Here is a 19,956-nt window from a genome sequence, read left to right as displayed (position 1 = left end):
TTCACAAAGATGGTGCTGAAAGCAAAGAAGGAAGCCCCTGCCCCTCCCAAAGCCAAAGCCAAAGCCAAAGCCAAAGCCAAAGCTTTGAAGGCAAAGAAAGCAGTGCTGAGAGGTGTCCACAGCCACAAAGTAAGAACAGCCACATGTCACCCACCTTCCAATGGCTAAAGACCCTGTGGCTCTGGAGGACGCCTGCATATCCTCGGAAGAGCGCCCCCAGGAGAAGCAAGCTTGACCGCCACGCCGTCATTGGTTCCCCTGACTACCGAGTCAGCCATGAAAACATAGAAGACAAGGGCACACTTGGGTTCAATGTGGGTGTCAAGGCCAACAAGCACCAGGTCAGACAGGCTGTGAAGAAGCTCTATGATATTGACATGGCCAAGGTCAGCACCCTCATCAGGTCTGAGGGAGAAAAGAAGATGTATGTTTGGTTCCCAGCTTTGAGCTTTGGATGTTGCCAAGAAAATCGGGATCATCTAACAGTCCAGCTGGCTAATTCTAAATACAAAAATTTTACACTAAAACCACCCCCCAGACAACCTTTAAGTACCTGAAATCAGGAAAACTTTCATACACTACCACTGGGAAGGTAAATTAGTACAACTGCTCTGAATAACGATTTGGCATTACAAATGGAAGATTTACTACCCTATGACCCAGACGTTTGACTGCTAGTATAAACTCGAGAGTAACTTGTGCGCATGCACATCATATAGGATATCCTTATAAGAATTTTTAGTAGGATGTTGTAATCATCGAAAACTAAAAACAGCTTGCCCTGGCTGGTGTAGCTCAGTGGATTGAGCGCCAGCTGTGAACCAAAGGGTTGCCGGTTCGATTCCCAGTCAGGGCACATGCGTGGGTTGCAGGCCAGGTCCCCAGTAGGGGCCACGTGAGAGGTAACCACACATTGATGTTTCTCTCCTTCTCCTTCCCTTTCCCTCTCTCTAAAAAATAAAATAAATAAAACATTTAAAAAAAGATTCTCAAAAAAAAAAACCAACAAAAAAACCAGAAACAACTTGAATGTTCTCCAATGAATGAATGGATAAACAAACTGTGGTATATTTCTATAATGGAATACTATACAGCAATAAAAATAAATGAACTAATGCTCCATGAGATCAATCTGAAGAATCAAGGTATAAAAGAATATATTCAAGATGATTCTCTCCACATAATGTTCAAAAACAGAGAAACTACCTTGTTTAGAGACCCTCCTTTTAGGAGGATGGATGATATGATGAGGTACTGAGCACAGTAAATAAATAGTAAATAAAAGTAACAGTCAGTAGAAACCTACTGACTGAATGTATGAACACGGGTGACGGCTGTGGGTTCTGTCTGTGCAGAACCACCTTACCTATCACAGGACACACGAGCTAATGCAGAGTCTTGAAATTGGTGGTGCTTTATGATTTACAAAATCTGTATAAATTATATTACATAAAATTACATTCTGAGAGAGGTGGAGACTGGTATCAGTTTCCCCACAACAGGGATGAGGAAATGGTCTTTGCCAAAGACATACTGGAAAACGATGGAGCCGGGACGGGACTCAGAAGGCGAGGGTCTTTCCGTGGAGACTGGGGGTGTGCTCTTCACTTGTTTTCGACTATTTGGGGCAGACGTATCTTGGGAGATGCTTTGAAAACCATTGAATATTAGGCTCAAACAGAGCTGGGCCACAGGGAAAGGAGAGGGAGGCACATATACATTTTCGCCCTCAAGTTAGTCTCTCCTCGGCATTTGAAAGTTGGGTTGATTTCCTTCTGTGCGAGTCTCGTTCCAGAAGTCTTCCGCAAAAATTAGGTAGGCCCCAGGAGCCTAAATTAGAGCTCTTCAGTCAAAACTGTGTGACCTACATCTGAAAAAAAAAAAGAACAAAAAGAACTTCAAGTTTATAAGTTCATTTGGACTGAGGTCTGCTTCCTCTACCCTCTGAATTGCATGCAACCATTTCTATTCAATGGTTGGTGGTTAAAACCACTTTCCCCCCTTTTTTTCCTTCCTGTTTCCTTATCTTCTTTGTTTTCCAAACACCTTCACTGCTGTTAGTTTTCAGAATCTGATACTAGGATATCAATATAATAGCCTGAGATGATCCAAAATGATAGCATTGTATCTGTGTACCCAACCCCACCTCACACACTGGGGAGCCTTCACAGTCAACATTGCCGTGCTGGAACTACGCTTCGGCATCAGCCATGCTTCTGCAACCTCGGTGTCTTTCAGACCTACATGATTCACAGTTGTGCCACAGCGCTCTGAAGTTATGTTGCTTTTTGACAGCTACAGTCTCTGACTCGGGGAGAAACAGGAAAGCTCCTTCTTTGGCTAGTAATCTGCAGTTCCAAGGAACGGGCTACTGGTGAAACAATAAGCCCGCTATGGTAAAAAAAAACAACCTGCACTCTAGTCCACAGACATGTGCACAAACTGGGCAGTGATACAAACATTATCCCCATTATTGACTTAAAATTATTTTTTCTCGAGATCGGGTTTTGTTTATGACTGTGAAAACTGTTTGCACTCCTAGAGGTGAAGGTAATCATACTAATCTGTCAGTTGGTCTATGCTCCTCCTTCTGAAGGACTGAACAGACTTATGAAACAGGAGGAGGAAGGCAAGAAGGGTCCTGAGCACTACTTATCAGCTGCATGGGCCGTGCGGTAAGGGAAGCTTGGCAAGCACAGTTAGGACGGCAACAGGGCAATGACCCGAAGGGGAAAAGGCGCGGGAGGGTGGAATATGAAATGTAAAAGGAGAAAATACCTTTCTGGCTCAGGAAAAAAGAAATGCACAAACGCAAGAACAGTGCCACCTTTCTGTGAGATTTTCTGAGGAGAGGGGAAGAAAAGTCAACCCAGCTGACATCAACAGAGAGCGCCAGGTGGCAGTCTTGCGACAACACCAAAGGGTTCGCCCTTTAGCCTGCACTGTTGGTTTTCCCTCACTGGAGCTAGTTAAGATTTGTATTTTATTCTATCTTTTTTCCTAGCGGGCACTTTAGCATTAAACTGCTTTGTTTGAAGATCTCATATAAGATATTAGGAACAGTGATTACCTGTGAAAGGTAAAACTTACAAGGAAAAACCAGAACACATAGTAATTAAGAGCCTAGATCTAGAGGCTTCCAACGCCAACTTTACAACTTACTAGCTGTGTGACTTTGGGAAAATTAATTCACAACTTTTGCCCCTGTTTTCACTATATAAAATGTGAGTGACTATCTACCTACCGTGATGAACATAAGGACTATAGAGTAAACACATACAAAAACCCAGTTAGAATTAGTGCCTGGCACATACACGCCTCAGCTATGATTTGGGAGCACAGGCAGCTTCCCCTTGAACTTCCTAGGCATCTAACTCTTTAGGAAGATTCTGGTTCTACCTTCAAGAAATAGAACTTTAAATCTTAAGGGGATAGTTCTATCATTAGCATGTTTATACTCTGTTTTTTTAAAAAACAAAATGCTGCTGTTTCAAAAAGAGACATACTATTATAAAGCAAAAAGAGTAATACATTAGTCTATCTCAGGAAAACAAACATTAACCTGTGTGCCTGTTTTTTTTTTTTTTTATGGTGACAGATTAAAACTGTAAGTGATAGAGATGCTTCCTCATTGGAACAGACACACATTCTGGGTGCAGCTCTGCCTTCCACGCTTGTAAGGCTTCTGCAAGATTTGTCTCCAGCGGACTCGCGGACAGATGCCTTTTCCACCACCACGGCATTCCACAAAGCACCATGTCGGATCCAGGGACTCGCTTCACGGCAATGGAGTGAAGCAATTGGCCCAGACCATGGTACTGAATGGTCCTACCACACATCCCATCATCCAGAAGCTCGGGACGTAGCTGAAAGGTGACAAGGCTTATTAAAGCCTCCATTACAGGTTCAGCTGGAAGACAACACCTGAAAAGAAGGGGCCTGTTTCCCTGAAGAGTAGTAGATCCAGTGACAGGCAGAAAGAATAACAGTGAAATAAAACAACAACGAAAAGCCGCAATCCGCCTATTGGAATGGCTAAAATCCCAAAAGCTGATGAGGATGAGGAGCAATAAAAACACATTCATTGCTGATAGGAATGCAAAATGGTAAACCGATTTGGGAGACAGTTCGGCAGTTTCTTACAAAACTAAACATAATCTTACCATAAACCCAGCAATCATGATCCTAGGTATTTATATAATTAAGTTGAAAACATATGTCCAGACTCCCGGCCAAGATGGAGGCATAGGTAGACACACTGCACCTCCTCACACAACCAAAATTAAGGACAACAAAAATTTAGAAACAAAAAAAGCACCCAGAACTGACAGAAAATTGAACTGTATGGAAGTCCAACAACCATTCATCCAGACCGGTAAGAGGGGCAGAGTTGGCAGCCGGTGGAGAGGAGTCACAGCAGAAAAAAGTGGTGGCTGGCGACCTGGGCATGCAGGCGGTGGCCAGCAGACCCTGGGTGCGGGGTGGCAATGAGCATACCCAGTGAGGCGCGCAAGGCGGCAGGCTGACCACGGTCACACATTCGCATGAAGATAAACCAGACAAAAACGGGCAGTCAGACCACACAACCCAGGATCTGAGTGCCAGGAAATAAAGCCTAAAAGCACCGATTGAAAACACTTGTGGGGGTTGAGGTGCCGGGAGAGACTCCCAGCCTCACAGGAGAGTTCATTGGAGAGATCCACAGGGTCCTAGAACGCACACAAGCCCACCCACCCTGGAACCAGCACCAGAAGGGCCCAGTTTGCTTGTGGGAAGCAGCAGAGGGGACCGAGATCTGAGAGAGAGGGGAACAAACACCACTGCTCCTCTCTGACCCCGCCCCCACACACAGCGTCACAACCCAGTGACTGGGTTGACCCGCCCTGGTGAACATCTAAGGCTCCGCCCCTCATACGTAGGGGTGCGACCAGACCAAAAAAAAATTGGCTCAAACGGAAGAATAGATCAAAGCCCCAGAGCCAATACATCTAAGGGAACAAGAGATGGCCAACCTATCAGATGCATAGTTCGAAGCACTGGTGATCAGGATGCTCACAGAATTGGTTGATTTTGGTCGCAAATTAGATAAAAAAATGAAGGCTACACTAAGTGAAATGAAGCAAAATGCACAGGGAACCAATAGTGATGGGAAGAAAACTGGGACTCAAATCAATGGAGTGGACCAGAAGGAAGAAAGAAACAACCAAACAGAAAAGAATGAAGAAACAAGAACTCAAAAAAATGAGGAGAGGCTTAGGAACCTCCAGGACATCTTTATATGTTCCAACATTCAAATTATAGAGGTACCAGAAGGGGAAGAGGAAGAGCAACAAGTGGAAAACTTATTTGAACAAATAATAAAGGAGAACTTCCCCAGTCTGGCAAAGGCAATAGACTTCCAGGAAGTCCAGGAAGCTCAGAGAGTCCCAAAGAGGGTGGACCCAAGGAGGAATACTCTAAGGCACATCATAATTACATTACCCAAGATGAAAATGAAGGTGAGAAGTCTAGAAGCAGCAAGAGATAAGGGGATAGTCACCTACAAAGGAGTCCCCATCAGGCTGTTAGCTGCTTTCTCAAAAGAGACCTTGCAGGCAGGGAGGGGCTGGAAAGAAGTATTCCAAGTCATGAAATCCAAAGACCTACATCCAAGATTGCTCTAGCCAGCAAAGCTTTCATTTAGAATGGAAGGGCCGATAAAGTGCTTCTCAGATAAGGTCAAATTCAAGGAGTTCATCATCACCAAGCCCTTATTATATAAAATGTTAAAGGGACTTACCTAAGAAAAAGAAGATGAAAAATATGAACAGTGAAAGGATAGCAAACTCACAGCTATTAACAACCACACCTAAATCAAAAGCAAACTAAGCAAACAACTAGAACAGGAACAGAACCACAGAAATGGAGATCACATGGAGGGTTAGCAACAGGGGAGTGGGAGGGGGAAGCGAGGGGGGGAAAGTACAGAGAATAAGTAGCATAGACAGTATGTAGAAAATAGGCAAGGGGGAGGGCAAGAATAGTATGGGAAATGTAGAAGCTGAAGAACTTATGACACATGGATATGAACTAAAGGGGGGAATGTGGGTGGGAGAGGGTGTGCAGGGTAGAAGGGAATGAAGGGGGGAATGGGACAACTGTAATAGCATAATCAATAAAATATATTAAAAAAGAAAATATATTAAAAAAGAAAACATATGTCCACACAAAAACCTCCACGTAAATGTTTATAGCAGCTTTATTCATCATCACCAAAAATGGAAGTAACCAAGGTGTCCTTCATAGATCCATACAATAGAATAACATTCAGCGATAAAAAGATTACCGTTACAAAAAGACGTGGAGGAACCTTAAATACATATTGCTAAATGAAAGAAGCCAGTCTGAAAAATGTACATGCTGTAAACCCCAAGGAAAGGACAGTTTGGGAAAGGCAGTGTCACAGAGACAGTGAAAGGATCAGTGGTTGCCCAGGCTTCTAGGGCGCAGGGGCTGGACGAACAGGTGAAGCACGGGGGTTTCATGGGAGGGGTGAGGGTGTGGGGGATAGAGACGGGGTGTGGAACTCTATGTAATGTGTGCTCAATTATTTTATGAATACAAAACTGTACTGGAACATAAAGGCTATTAATTATGTAAAAAACAAACGAAAAGCCAAGAGACCCAAAGAAAGAACTTTTTTTTTGCCTCTAAATACAAAGGTAATATATATGCCTTTATATCACATAAGAGTGATTTCAAACAAATTAATATATGGTAAAAAAATATATGGTAAGTATAAAGTTTTTATGGTATTAGACTTTGCTGCTCTTTTTGATCTTAACATAGCCTCAGGGTCAGAGCAACAGGCTCAGTTTGTAAACAACAAAACATCTCATTAAAAACCATCCACTAATACTCACAGTTCCCATTGCACGCGGGTGACATTAAATGTCCTCTTAGAAATGCCACATCAACCATCTTTCTAAACTTTCTAGAATGTGTGTTTTCCAGTGTTTGGGTCTGATGGGTCCTACTTAACGGAACTATGCTGCCCTGGGATGTGTGCCATGTCCTATGTCCCCCACTTCCATGAGCAAGTAACGACGCTGTTACCTCCAGTCTTCACACTGCACTTTATGTTTGCGGACACAATTTAGCTCCGTAGGCAGTGGCGGAAGCGCAGGTCTGACACATAACATCAGCATCAGGACTGAAAGTCCCAGGACTACACACCACTGCAGAGGAAAACCCATTGAGGAAATGATTATAGTTTCAGTTAGAGGGATTTCATACCAATAATACAAATCTGCCTCCAATCTCACACCTTTTCTACACCTATGATATACTTCCTGAGTGGTGTTCGGCCAGTGAGGTTGTGGACATTAGTTTTGAGTTTCAAACATTGTGATTAATGATCTTAAAGGCAGAAGAGATTTAGGTGTAAATCTCTCGTTTTTTTTTTTTTTTTTTCATTAAGATCAGGATTTTATAGGAGCTTCTGCAGTGCCTGGTTAATGAGTTTCTGCTTCTGGTTTTCTAGTTCTGTTTCCAAGTCTCTGTTTTCGAAGTCATGCCATTCCGTTTTTCTTCACAGTACGGCAGCTTAAATCAGAAGACTGCAGAAATGTTTCGTAATGTAAAAGCGTACATTCAGAACAGTTAATACACATGAAGATGATTACATTCGGAAATGTGGTCTGTGAATTTTTACTTCCCTTTAGCTGAATATAACATTTTTGTAAGAGGATCGCTATACAGATTCAGTTCAATTATCCTAAGTGAATTATTCATCTACTGGTATTCTTCTGACTATGTACCCTAAATACTTGTATATCTGTATGTATATTTTAAAATTTTTCTTGGATTTCCTGGGGTGACATTGGTTAATGAAATTATGCAGGTTTCAGGTACACAATTCTATAATGCATCATCTGTGGGTATTTATATTTCATAATTACCGCAACACGTAGCACAGTTACTATGCAGACCATCGCTTTTCCCAAAGCCCGGACGACAGCTGTCCACACGTGCCATTTCAAAACTGTGGTCCACAAAGTGTATAGCGGGGAGAATTTTATTAGGATCATGGTAGAAAAGATATGCTTGCCTCCGGAAAAATTCTGCTATTCGGTCTCTTGCCTGGATTTGAAAACATCAGTGAGAAGGACAGTGACTGAACTGTGAGCCAATTTCTCCTCCGGCATCAGAGGCAATGAAATGTCTCTGAATGAGACATTTCATAATTCAAGTCTCTGAAATGAACTATGAACACACCCACTCCGTCCAGGTTTTACACAAAAGATCAATTCCTGAAAAGTTGTGTGTTAATACTAAAATTAGTCTAGCCTTGACCTTATCAATGATTGTCAATTCATATGAACAATGGTTAAGAAAAATTAAGGTTAATAAATGCTTGTTTTGAATAATTTGCAGCACACCTACCCCATTTGTATTACTTCTAATTCCAAAGAGCCAAGAAAATGGAAACTAAAACTTTTCTCTAATCAGCATTACAAACTAATTATATAGATTTTATTTTAGTTTTTTGAACACAGAGTTTAATAAAGGCTAATATAAACTCAGTGCTTTCCATTGCCAGGCACAATATAAAGGGTATGGGTTCAGGAACTAGACCAGGAGAGGAAGGGATTTTTTTTTAAAGATTTTATTTATTTTTTTAGAGAGGACAAGGGAGGGAGAAAGAGAGGGAGAGAAACATCAATATGTGGTTGCCTCTCACGCGCCCCCTACTGTGGACCTGGCCTACAATGCAGGAATGTGTCCTACACTGGGAATCCAACTGGCGATCCATTGATTCGCACGCAGGCCAGCATTCAATCCACTGAGCCACACGAGCCAGGGCTAAAGGGGCTTTTTAAGACAACGTCCTCAGCCTCTGAGGACAGCAGAGGAGACATCAACTACGATGACCATCATAGATACAGGTTCTTGTGAAAGAACCACTGGTTTAACCCAGGATGACCTGACTGTGAGCTGTTCTTCAAGCTGCTGCTTAGTTAACATTTGGGGAACAAAACCCAGGGACCCATCCCTCTGTCATAGAAACATATATAACATTAACCTGGGAAGCTATATAACATTCCATGTGTACTATTCCAAAACAAAGCATCTTGAAGTGGCCAAGACTCTCACAGTCTTAGTTTAAATAACTAGAACCAAAAATCAGCAATGCTTTATATTTAGGTTTTTAAAATAACAGCAACTCTTTATTACTGATATTCACAACATAGAGAAATCTTTTTGAAGCAGTTATCAAAAGTTTTAAATAATAAAATAACAAAGAAAATGAAATAGTTAAAAAATTATTTGAATAGCTTCATTGACTATTCAAATATTCCCCCCCCCCCCGACAATGAAATTCTCACCTGGAGCATATTATGATTAGTAATTTCTTCACAGTCAGCAGTGCCTTGGCACACACGTTTCCACTGTGGTGCAAAAGGGTTAACTGAAGAGGGAAAAATGAGGTCCTCACAAAAGGGTTCTGAAAAGTTCCAAACATTCCAACAAAGCTCTAAATGCTGAATTCAGTATGAATGGGTGCATGTGTTTAACCTATCTAATCCCAGTAGTAAAATTGCACGATTTGAATACTGTATACATTATGATTTTACTCCATCTGGGGGCTAATGGGAGTAACTACAAGGCTTTAAAATATAAATAAAATAAATAGAAAGGAGTTTGGTTTGGTTCCTCCCTTTTATTAAGTTCTTCAAAATGCAAATTAAAATTCTCTTTGAAAAACTATGTTAAATATTAGCTGCCTAGTTAAAGGCCATATTTATAAAATAACACTGATATCTAAGAAATAAGCAACAGTATGTCACGAAGGTAAATAATGTATTCGTCTTCTCAAAAGATTTTATGTATTTGTTTTTAGAGATACGGGAAGGGAGGGAGAGAAGCAGTGATGTGAGAGAGAAACATCAGTCAGTTGCCTCTTCTACACGCCCTGAATGGGGCAGAACTGAAACCCAGATACATGCTCTGAGAGAGAACCAAACCGGTGTTTTGTAGCTTTGAGGGACCAAGCCCAACCACACAGGTCGGGGTGATGTGTTCATCTTTAAAAGTATAACCAGGCTAAGATCAAAAATATACTTCAGTGCTTAGCAAACATTTAAGTCCCACTATTTGTAAGATAGCTCACATGAACCTGGTAATTAGGTTTGTAATCTGTCATGGCTCAAGGTTAAACTCATAAAATCAAAGTTAAAAATTTTTTTTACCTTGAAAAGCTATAAATAGCTCATATATGAGGCCATGATTTGGAAGTTTCACAAAATGGCATTTATATGATGATTCAATGACATGGCATGACAAATCAGAGATTAAACTATCCAGGACTTTCTTCAGCACTTTAAAAAACAGGTCATTGTAACTTCCGACACAAGATTTTGTGGTATAACGTACAGCCATCTGATATGAATAATCAGGTTCCCGATAGGCTTTACAAAAGATGAGAATAAAATTGTGCCTAGCATTAATTTTTGCCAACAGTTTTCAAATCAGCACAGAAACTTAACTTATCCAATAAAATGTTTTAAGCAGGGTGGTCTCACAAAAATATACAAAATGAATAAATTTAATGAAAAAAAGGTTACTTTCATCTGATATATATTATCTACTCAGTACAAGTAAGGACATGGCTTCTGTGGGTTGGCTATAGAGATAAGTTAACAGTATCAAGGAAAAGCAAGATTTTTCTGGAGGGGGTAGGGTCTTAATTGGCAGATTATCATTGTCCTCAGAACAGTCCAGTAAAAAGGATCATTAATTTGCTTTTATAGGATTAAATATCTGTTTTTAAGATACCTGGAAAAATTGTGATAAAGCAGATTGCAAACCCAAACAGTGGGAAGTGGGAGGATGAAAGGAGATTATTTCGGATACCCCATCTTGGCATTAATTAAGAGTTTGCCTGGTCAAATACACCCAAAATACTCAGTAAGCCATGATGATTATATACAACAGACTCATTTTCACGAGAGAAACCATACACTTAAATCTGATCTAAACCAAGTAAATCAAAATGTGCCTATATTCTTACCAAACAGCATGAACTCATATCTCTGCTTTACCGTCTTTTCTACTTGGGTTTGTGCTTTGATGATCTTATAAGAAAAAGTACACGTGTAAAGTCCAGACAAAGACTCCGGAAAATCTTTCACCATCAGCTTTCCTGTTTGAGTTATATTTATTTGATAATTTCCTAAACAGAAACAGTACATTACTTGGTTATTTAAAATACAGCAATTCAAACATTTATTTGGTAAACTTGGGGTTACAAATAAATACCAAAATTTAAAAATAAATGGACTGTTTTAACGATAAGAATTTCACAAAGTTGCAATTCTGTCATAGTACTCCATGGAGAACCGCAGGAGAATAGTACACCTTCAAAACAGATTTTGGGTTTCTTTCATTCATTTCTTTGCCTCTAATTTCAATTAGTTTATGCCAGTAATTCAGTAAATGAAATTATACTGCCCTGTAAGACTATAAAATTTCTTCATATAAAACAGAAATTAATGTTTATAATCCAATTTCTAATATCATTAACAATTACATATTAGATACTTCATCTATTACAGGTGCTACAAGGATAAATTTTAGGTTTTATAACATTTAAAAAATATATTGATTGATTTTAGAGAGAGAGAGGAGGGAAAGGGGGGAGGGAGAGAGAGAGAGAGAGAGAGAGAGAGAGATCCATTTGTTGTTCCACTTATTTATGCATTCATTGGTTGATTCTTGTATGTGCCCTGACTGAGGGCTCAAGGCTGAAGATTGAATCCGCAGCCTTGATGTAACCAAATGAGCTGTCCAGCCAGGGCCTTACAAAATTGTTTTGAACTAATACAGCTTTGAGAGGAAGCATGCAAAAACTACTGCTTCAGTTTTTACGTTAGGAGAAAATAAGGCACAGACCAAGATATAACATGATTTGCCTAAGCATGGAGCAAGTGAAACTGAGATTAAAATCAAATTTTAATTTGTGCATTCCAATAAGTGACAGTGCTTTTCTAAAAAAAGGTTCACATCAGCCCTGGCGGGTATGGTTCTGTTGGTGGAAGCATCATCTGGTAACCGCAAGGTTGCAGGTTCAATTCCCAGTCAGGGCACATATCTAGGCTGTGGATTCGATCCTTCAACCAATGGATGCTTCTCCTTCACATGGCTATTTTTTCTCCCTTCCTCTGTTCCTCCCTCTCTCTTTTAAAAAGCAACGGAAAACCTGTCCTCAGGTGAGGTTAAAAAAAATGTTCATTTCAGCCCTAGCTGGTGTAGCTCAGTGGATTGAATGCGGGCCTATGAACCAGACGATCGCGTTTCGATTCCCAATCAGGGGACACGCCTGGGTTGCAGGCCAGTTCCCGGCAGGGGATGCACGAGAGGCAACCATACATTGATATTTCTCTCCCTCTCTCCTTACCTTCCCCCCTAAAGAGAAATAAATAAAATCTTAAAAAAATGTTCATTTCATTAAAAAAAGTATTAAAATCAAGTGATTTACCTTCTAATGGCTTTTCATTAGGCCCAATCCATGAGTAGGTGGGGTCCACGGTTTCTTTTTGAGCATGTTTTATATCCATACAGACAAGGAATGGGCTATTGTGATGTAGTTCTACATATACCTTCACTGTGACAAAATAAAATAATATATAGCTACATTATATAGAAACATTAATAAATGTACCTACTACCATGTGTCCCAAAAGATAAGTTCTTTTTGGAGTTCACTATTTAAAAAATCAGCAACTATCACTCATTATGACATTTAGAATGCAAGTCCTTTTTGCTTCTCCTAGTTTTTAAAATTCTAGGCTACTAGTCAACTTTTTTTCATTTTTCTGGGGTATTATAGTTTTGTTTATAAAAATGTACACGATAAAATGTACAAATTCAGAACTCACTGCAATCATAACTTTTTGAAGGGGTAGTAAAATCAATTTAGAGATCAGAAAAGGACTTGGTTGAAAACTACTTTAAAGATGATCATTGTCACCCTTAAGTGAAACTTGGTATTTAACTATAAATGTCCTCTGTTGGGAAAAATAATTAAGCCTATATAGGGCATACTAGGGAGTTTTTCTGCAATTATCTTACTCTGTTTCAGATTTGATGGAAGCAACAGTAATATGCTTGGAACCAGTGCAGCCCAGGATACTAATTTTAAAGCCTATTGAATGCCATGTTCTGAATATATAAAGAAGATACTGTCCTAAAATTTGATGGTGGCAGGGAAGGGCAGGGCTCCAAAAATTGAGGGATTCCNGTTTTGTTTATAAAAATGTACACGATAAAATGTACAAATTCAGAACTCACTGCAATCATAACTTTTTGAAGGGGTAGTAAAATCAATTTAGAGATCAGAAAAGGACTTGGTTGAAAACTGCTTTAAAGATGATCATTGTCACCCTTAAGTGAAACTTGGTATTTAACTATAAATGTCCTCTGTTGGGAACAATAATTAAGCCTATATAGGGCATACTAGGGAGTTTTTCTGCAACTATCTTATTCTGTTTCAGATTTGATGGAAGCAACAGTAATCTGCTTGGAACCAGTGCAGCCCAGGATACTAATTTTAAAGCCTATTGAATGCCATGTTCTGAATATATAAAGAAGATACTGTCCTAAAATTTGGTGGTGGCAGGGAAGGGCAGGGCTCCAAAAATTGAGGGATTCCAAACCTGACAAATACTATGAACCAGCCCAAAGTTATGTAAAGTTAGCGATGTGACTAATTTTCCTTGGGGAGGGTGGGCAAGTTTCATTACAGTGATAAAGGGCATGTCAGCTGAACCTTAAAAGATGTGTAGGAGTTCTTTCAGTTAATGAGGGGGGGAGTAAGGGGCGTTCCAAACAGAGAAACTTCCAGTACTGGAAATTACTTCTCTGGGTGGGCCCAGCACGTTGCAAAGCAGCAGAGGGCCCTGCAAGTGAGGTGGCATCAGAGAAAGAGATCTGGATTGACTCCTAGCTCCCTATGAGCTGTGGTATCACAACTAAGGTGCAGAAGGGAGGCTGTAAGGATGAAACGAGGCAACCTTCAGGAAGCGCCGAGCACACGGTAGACGGTCAGTAAGCATTCGCTGCCTTTCTCTCCACGGGAAGAACCTTAGCAGGACCACGGCACCCCGGCTCTTCTGATAGACTGTGCGGGTGCAGAGGTCCTTAGTACCTGTGTGCGCTGGCTTGCCATAAATGAAGCCTTTTTGAGTGACTTCGGAAAAACGCTGCCATCCAGCTGCGGAGGAAAGAAACCACTGACACTGAAGGCAGAAGGGGAGGCAGCCTGGGACTCAGAGTGGGGCAGGGCGGGGCGAAGCGAAGGACTGAGGACCGGCAAGAAGGGAGAGGCCGGGAGGCCGGGAGGGAGGATACCCACTTTGGGGGAGGTACCAGAGCACCGCCGCGACTAAGACCCACGCTCGCATCGCAGCTCTGGGGCTAGTGGAGCGGGAACCGTCGAGGGGCAGGGTTCTTTCCTCCTATCTCAGCCCCACCCAACGCCTCCCCGTGTCGGCTCCGCTAAGCGGAGCAAACCGCCGGGGGTCACGCCCCGGGGCGGGGCTAGGGAGCTGGGGGCGGGAGCGCCGGAGGCCGGCGCCCCGCCCCCTGGTGCGCACGCGGTCGCCGTCGTGCGGACGCTTCGCGGCTACCGTCTGGCGCCATTTTCCCGCGTTCTCGGTGTCGTCGGTCTCTGAGCAGCCCCTGCTGGAAGAGAGGGGAGGAGAGGAAAGGCACCCAAGGCCTGGCGTTGCGGTCACGCCCTTAGTCTAGGGGCTGAGGAGGCCGCCGAGAACTCCCGGGGGTGGCGGTGCGGTAGGGTGGGCTGGGGGTGCGATTATACTAGGACCCGGGGCAGGGAGAAAGCCCGTGAGAACTTCCTCCTCACCAAAAGCCCAGAGCCCCGCGTGGGCTCTTTGAACTCGTGAACCCGGTCTGAAAGCGTGTGCACAGCGTTTTTCAAACTCTTACACCCAGTTTTGTTTTGTTTTTTACTGAACGGCCTTTTCTTCCACCCACAAAAAGAACCCGAAGAATCCCATTGCTGCGCGCGCCGACCAGGCGTCTCCAGGCCTTCCCCGTCCGGAGGAACATGTAACCTTCCTTTTCGGTTCCTCCCGAGACAGGAGAGGCCCCGCGTGCAGGTGTGTATCGGGTCGAGTAGTGACCTCGCCCTGTGGAAAGGCGAGATCCCCACATTGCCTGTCCTGTGGGGGCGGGAAGGTCAAGTTCGGGAGCTCCGAGGGAGGCCACGCCCAAGCCTCCCCGGGGCTCCTTCCGGGCCGTAGGTGCAATGGCCCGACGGCGCCTGCGCCCGCTTGTCATGTGTCGCTTAGCAGCAGCGGGGCACCCTCTGCCGTGGTTTTGAGTAGGCCGGCGGGGTAGGGAGCCCAAGTTCAGACAGGGTGCAGAATGATTATTTGGGGTGAGATCAAGAAGGTTTTTCTTTTTTTTTCAGTTTTATTTCCTTCTAGCCGAGTCAGTACTTGGACTCTCTCAGATGGTCCGGGAGCCACCTCCGTCAGTGATTTCGTTTTTAGTCACTGTTAATTTTACCCACAGAGCAGAAGACGTGAAATGCGACGCAGTGAGTCAGATCCACCCATGGCAGTTACTGCGTCTGGGCTCCTGCACGGCCTCCACGGCTCTTTCTCGAAGGGAGGATCAGGAAGACACGTTCGGGCGTTGTCTGTGATTTTCTAGAAGTTTCTCCTTCCAGTTTTAGTCAAAGGGTGTCATCAGAAATCCGGTGTCCTGTTAACTTCCCGGTTGTAAGTCACCAATCCCTGGCCATCTTGGAGATCGATCTGAAGACTATCAGAAGGGACTCAGCCCAGTGAAGAGGGGCTGTTTGTTGAAAGTGCCCGTCCACGTCTAAAGTACGGTTTTCGTTTTAGGACAGTGTTGCATTTAGAGAACAACTGCAGAGACAGTATAGAGGGTTCTCCTACCTGTGCTCCCACCAGGTTTTTCCTGCTGTCAGCATCCCACGTGGTCAGGTACATTCCCCACAGTTAACCAACCAATACTGACATGTTACTAGTTTTTAGAAGTCCACCCTTGACTCAGATTTCCTTCGTTTTCAGCCAGCGTCTTTTCCTGCTCCAGGATCCCATCTGGGATCCCACATTACGTTTAGTGACCATGTGTCCGTAGGTTCCTGTCGGCTCTACAGATTTTCAGACATTTCTTGTTTTCGATGACCTTGACAGTTGATGACAGTTTTGATGACACTGACCTGAACTAACTGGTCGGGAGCTTTGCAGAATGCCTCTTCCTTGGAATCTGGTGTTTCTCCTGGGGTTGTGGGTTTTGGGTGCAGACGACAACAGAGGTAGAATGCCATTGCCATCATGTCATATCAGATGCACATTCTGTCACTGTGACTTGTTACTGTTGACATTGCCTGGACAGCCCGGCCAAAGCAGAATTTGTCGGGTTTCTCTGCTATGAAGTCGCCCCCATCCATACCGAACTTTTTGGAAGGAAGTCACTCCATGAAGCCCACTCGTAAGGTGTGTGAAGTAGCTACAGAAGTTATTTTACCTGTTTACTTTTTATCAGTCTCCTTAGGTATCACTCTCTGGAGTCTGAAACACTGGATTCTGAACATTGAACATTCTGTCCAATGTTGAGTATAAAGAACATTGCCATAGAAGATAAAAGCTTTTTTTATAACTTTTTAATAACCAAGTAACTATTCATCCTGACACCATCCCTGTACAATTTTACAGTTCCTCTTCTGCTGCTTTTGATGTGCTATTTTTGTTTTTAGAAACTAACAACAAATTTCCCCTTTCAGTACTAAAATTAGACCTGGTGTTTATAGAGTATATCTCTGAAATTGACATTATCCTGTAGAAATCCAACCCATGCAAACTATAGAGATACTGCCAAGGTACTGGAAATCTTAAAGTCAATCTATGGCATTCATTCACTTAAAAAAACCCACCCACACATACACAGATATGTGCACACATATGCATATGTATATATATATATGTTGACCTCCTATACCAAGGCATATTTAAAATAAACTGAAGTTCATTAAATCACAAGCATACTGCCCTGACTTGTGTGGCTCAGTGGATTGAGTGCCCGCCTGCGAACCAAGGGGTAGCTGGTTCGATTCCCAGTCAGGGCACATGCCTGGGTTGCAGACTAGGTCCCCAGTTGGTGGTGCCAGAAAGGCAACCGCACTTTGATGTTTCTCTCTCCCTCTTCCTCCCTCCTTTCTCCTCTCTCTAAAAATAAGTAAATAAAATATTTTTTAAAAATTGCAAGCATAATTTAACTTGTCGTGGGTTTCTTCTGATCTGGTCTGCTGATGCACAAACCTTAAGTCTCAAATATATCTATATACACCAACAATATAAATTTATACCAAAAGTGGAAGTGGCTTTTTTGAGAACCATTCACATGTTCAATTCAACAAACTGGGTATTTTTAGAAGGACTCACCTGAACAATGTCCCTTAGCCTTCAGTATGAAGAACACAGCACTGCTTTTGAAAAACTGTGGTTACTTCCCCTTTCTTCCCCCTACAGTCAAATGTGTGCTTTGCTTTTACAAATTGGGAAGGGTATTGGAAAAAGATGTTTACTGATACATCTCTGTGTACCAACGTCTCTGAGTTAATTTTACAGTCTTACCACCCCACCCCCAAAACACCACCCTTAACTACGTTTTTGAGCTTACTTTTCTAATACATTATGTATGTGTTTTTGTAAGCTGTCTCAGGCCCCATTTGGCAGAAGGTGGGGTAATAGAACATTCACAGACATAGCGTGTGTAGTATTTTGTGAGTGGTGGCAGTAAACTACAGTAAGCAGTTCCTAGAAGGGAAAATTACAGTGAGAGAATTGCTTCCAAAAATTAAAAAGTTGATACAAGTGCCAAAATCCTTTTGAACTGTCGTAGCACTTCCTGCAAATTTGGACCAAGAACTTTGATCAAGTCATATGATTGATAAATGTTCTCCTTGATATTTATGGCTGTTATGCCTGAATCTAGACCAAAAGTTCCAGATCTTGCCCAATTTAAGACAAGCCTCTTTGAACTTACACTCACAAGAAAGCCATCCAGACCCCCTAGCCCCTCACCCAATGTGCGAGTACCCTGCCATCCCTTTCCTTCTAAACACGTTTTGAGACAATTTAGTGATGCGCAGTTTCCATCCTATGAGGGTTCTCCGGTTTGACATTCAAAAAGGGGATGGAGGAGCGGAACCTCCTGTGCTCCTCAGCGAGCGTCTTTTAAAGCCACCACCAGCCAGTGCCGCTGTAACCCCGCGCACGGGCGGGTCGCTGGTTCCTGCCCTTTCAGATCTGCGCGGACGCCGCGGCGGATCCCGGGGACTCCCCGCGCCGGGAATCTCCCGCCAGCCAGCTGCGCGCTGGGTCCTGGCGAAGGCAGGAGCACGTGGAGTGGTGTGGTGGCGAGAGCTGCTGCTCCAGCCCAGCCCGGCGGCGAGATGGAAGGTGAGCCTCCAGCCCGGCTTCTTTTTCTAAGGGGTCTTTGAAAAGCTCGACCAGGGCACGCAGCAGAGAGAGTTCCTTTTGAATCTCGGTTTTGCTTCTTTTTGTGCAAAAGTAAACAGGAGGCATTTCAGAGGGCAAAGCGCGTCAATTCTCATACAACTTGCATATGCCTCCCCGCCGCCAAGTTTGGAAAGGGGTAACTTCTCTGAAATTTTATTTCTTAGGGGGTGCCAAACGGGGGGGGGGGTCAATTCTAAGTCTACCAAGGAAACATATCAATGGGGCGGCCCTGAAAAGGCAGCAAACCTGGTTTGGAATAAATAATCCTTCTGGATTATTTTCCCCCATGTATAGCCTCAGTGTCCATTGGAATTAGGCTAATCTAAGTAATGTTTAGAAAGAAGGGTGACTTTTTTTCTTCTAAGAATAACCGCTGTCATATGGGAAAGGTACATTAAAGTGGCGGGCACTTGCTGGTCCCTTGGAAATTGAACTTCTAATGATCCTGCTCTACGCAAAGCAAAAATCAGGCTCACATTGAGTTTCACGAATTAATTTGGAAAGTTATAAAATTACCTTTGGATCTTAAAAAAATTTTAATATGTATTTCCTTGGGATAACTAAATTTTCACAGTACTATTTATTGTAAACCTTTCAGTGGTCTTTCCAGCAAGTGCTTCTAAAACCTTGAGAATGGCAGATACATCTCATGTTGGGGGAGGTGGTAATATTTAGAAAATCAGAATTTATGAGAAAAAATCAGTATTCATCAATGAATAAATGAGATAGTGACACCTAATTAAAATGTTGATTTGATAGATATGAGTAGCATGGATATTTTCTTCATAAAAATCAAAGGTTCTTTTATTGCCAATGAGACTTGGTCTTTGGCAGCTTTAGGTCTAGAATATATGAAGTTATTAGAATAAATGCTTTGGGACATGAAAAGAAATACGATAAAGCTTTTGTTTCACAATAAATTGGAGGGCAGCAGTGTGGTCCTAAATCCTCAGTTTGCATATGGATATGCTAACAATGTTTTTAATAGTTGCCTTGGCCCGGGTACACATTTTTTTCTCTAGAATGCCAAATAAGAAGTCAATGAACATTGTGTATTTAGTGTGTGTGAAGAAACTTTAAAGTGGCCATTATTAAATAATGCTTCAAGCGTTGTATGAAGAGTTCTTCATGGTTTTGAAGTTTTAAATTATCAGGGTCTTTTAAATAACTCAAAAATTGGCACTTTGAGTATTTTAAAAGTGGTTTATGGAGTGTAATTTGTAACATGTAAAGGTTTCACTGTCCAAGGACAGGAAAAGATTAAGCTGCTGGACACGATGAAAACCAATCTTAAAGCTTTCCTGGTTTATTATAAATGAATTGCTGAATGTGTTTTTATTAAATTACAAATTAGCACTCCAACACTATTTTTTCCTAGTCTTAACCATTTTACTTTTCA

At 42.3% G+C, this 19,956-nt stretch overlaps 2 protein-coding genes across 3 annotated transcripts in view; one reads left to right on the top strand and one right to left on the bottom strand.

Annotated features, from left to right (window-relative positions):
* Window positions 1–1,444: 1,444 nt before the first annotated feature.
* Window positions 1,445–14,444, bottom strand: ZPBP2 (zona pellucida binding protein 2). Its single transcript, XM_037033450.1, has 9 exons — window positions 14,396–14,444; window positions 14,189–14,254; window positions 12,521–12,646; window positions 11,054–11,215; window positions 10,233–10,451; window positions 9,369–9,451; window positions 7,941–8,121; window positions 7,096–7,217; window positions 1,445–1,870 (listed from the first exon to the last, which is right to left on the bottom strand). Exons 1-8 carry the CDS (start codon window positions 14,442–14,444, stop codon window positions 7,117–7,119), a joined length of 987 nt encoding a protein of 328 aa, XP_036889345.1. The 3' UTR covers window positions 1,445–1,870; window positions 7,096–7,116.
* Window positions 14,445–18,234: 3,790 nt separating this feature from the next.
* IKZF3 (IKAROS family zinc finger 3) overlaps window positions 18,235–19,956 on the top strand; it is a 79,035-nt gene continuing 77,313 nt past the window's right edge. Inside the window, exon 1 of one of the 2 annotated variants that reach the window (XM_037033347.1) lies at window positions 18,235–18,497. In XM_037033347.1, coding sequence (XP_036889242.1) covers window positions 18,491–18,497 — 7 coding nt within the window. In that variant the 5' untranslated portion in view covers window positions 18,235–18,490. The remainder of the gene's footprint in view (window positions 18,498–19,956) is intronic. The other variant, XM_037033345.1, reaches the window with a different exon arrangement.

This window comes from Sturnira hondurensis, unplaced genomic scaffold, assembly GCF_014824575.4.
Source record: "Sturnira hondurensis isolate 20B ecotype Veracruz unplaced genomic scaffold, ASM1482457v3 Scaffold0021632, whole genome shotgun sequence".
Taxonomy (NCBI): Eukaryota; Metazoa; Chordata; class Mammalia; order Chiroptera; family Phyllostomidae; genus Sturnira; species Sturnira hondurensis.
This window is presented reverse-complemented; position numbering and strand designations above follow the sequence as displayed.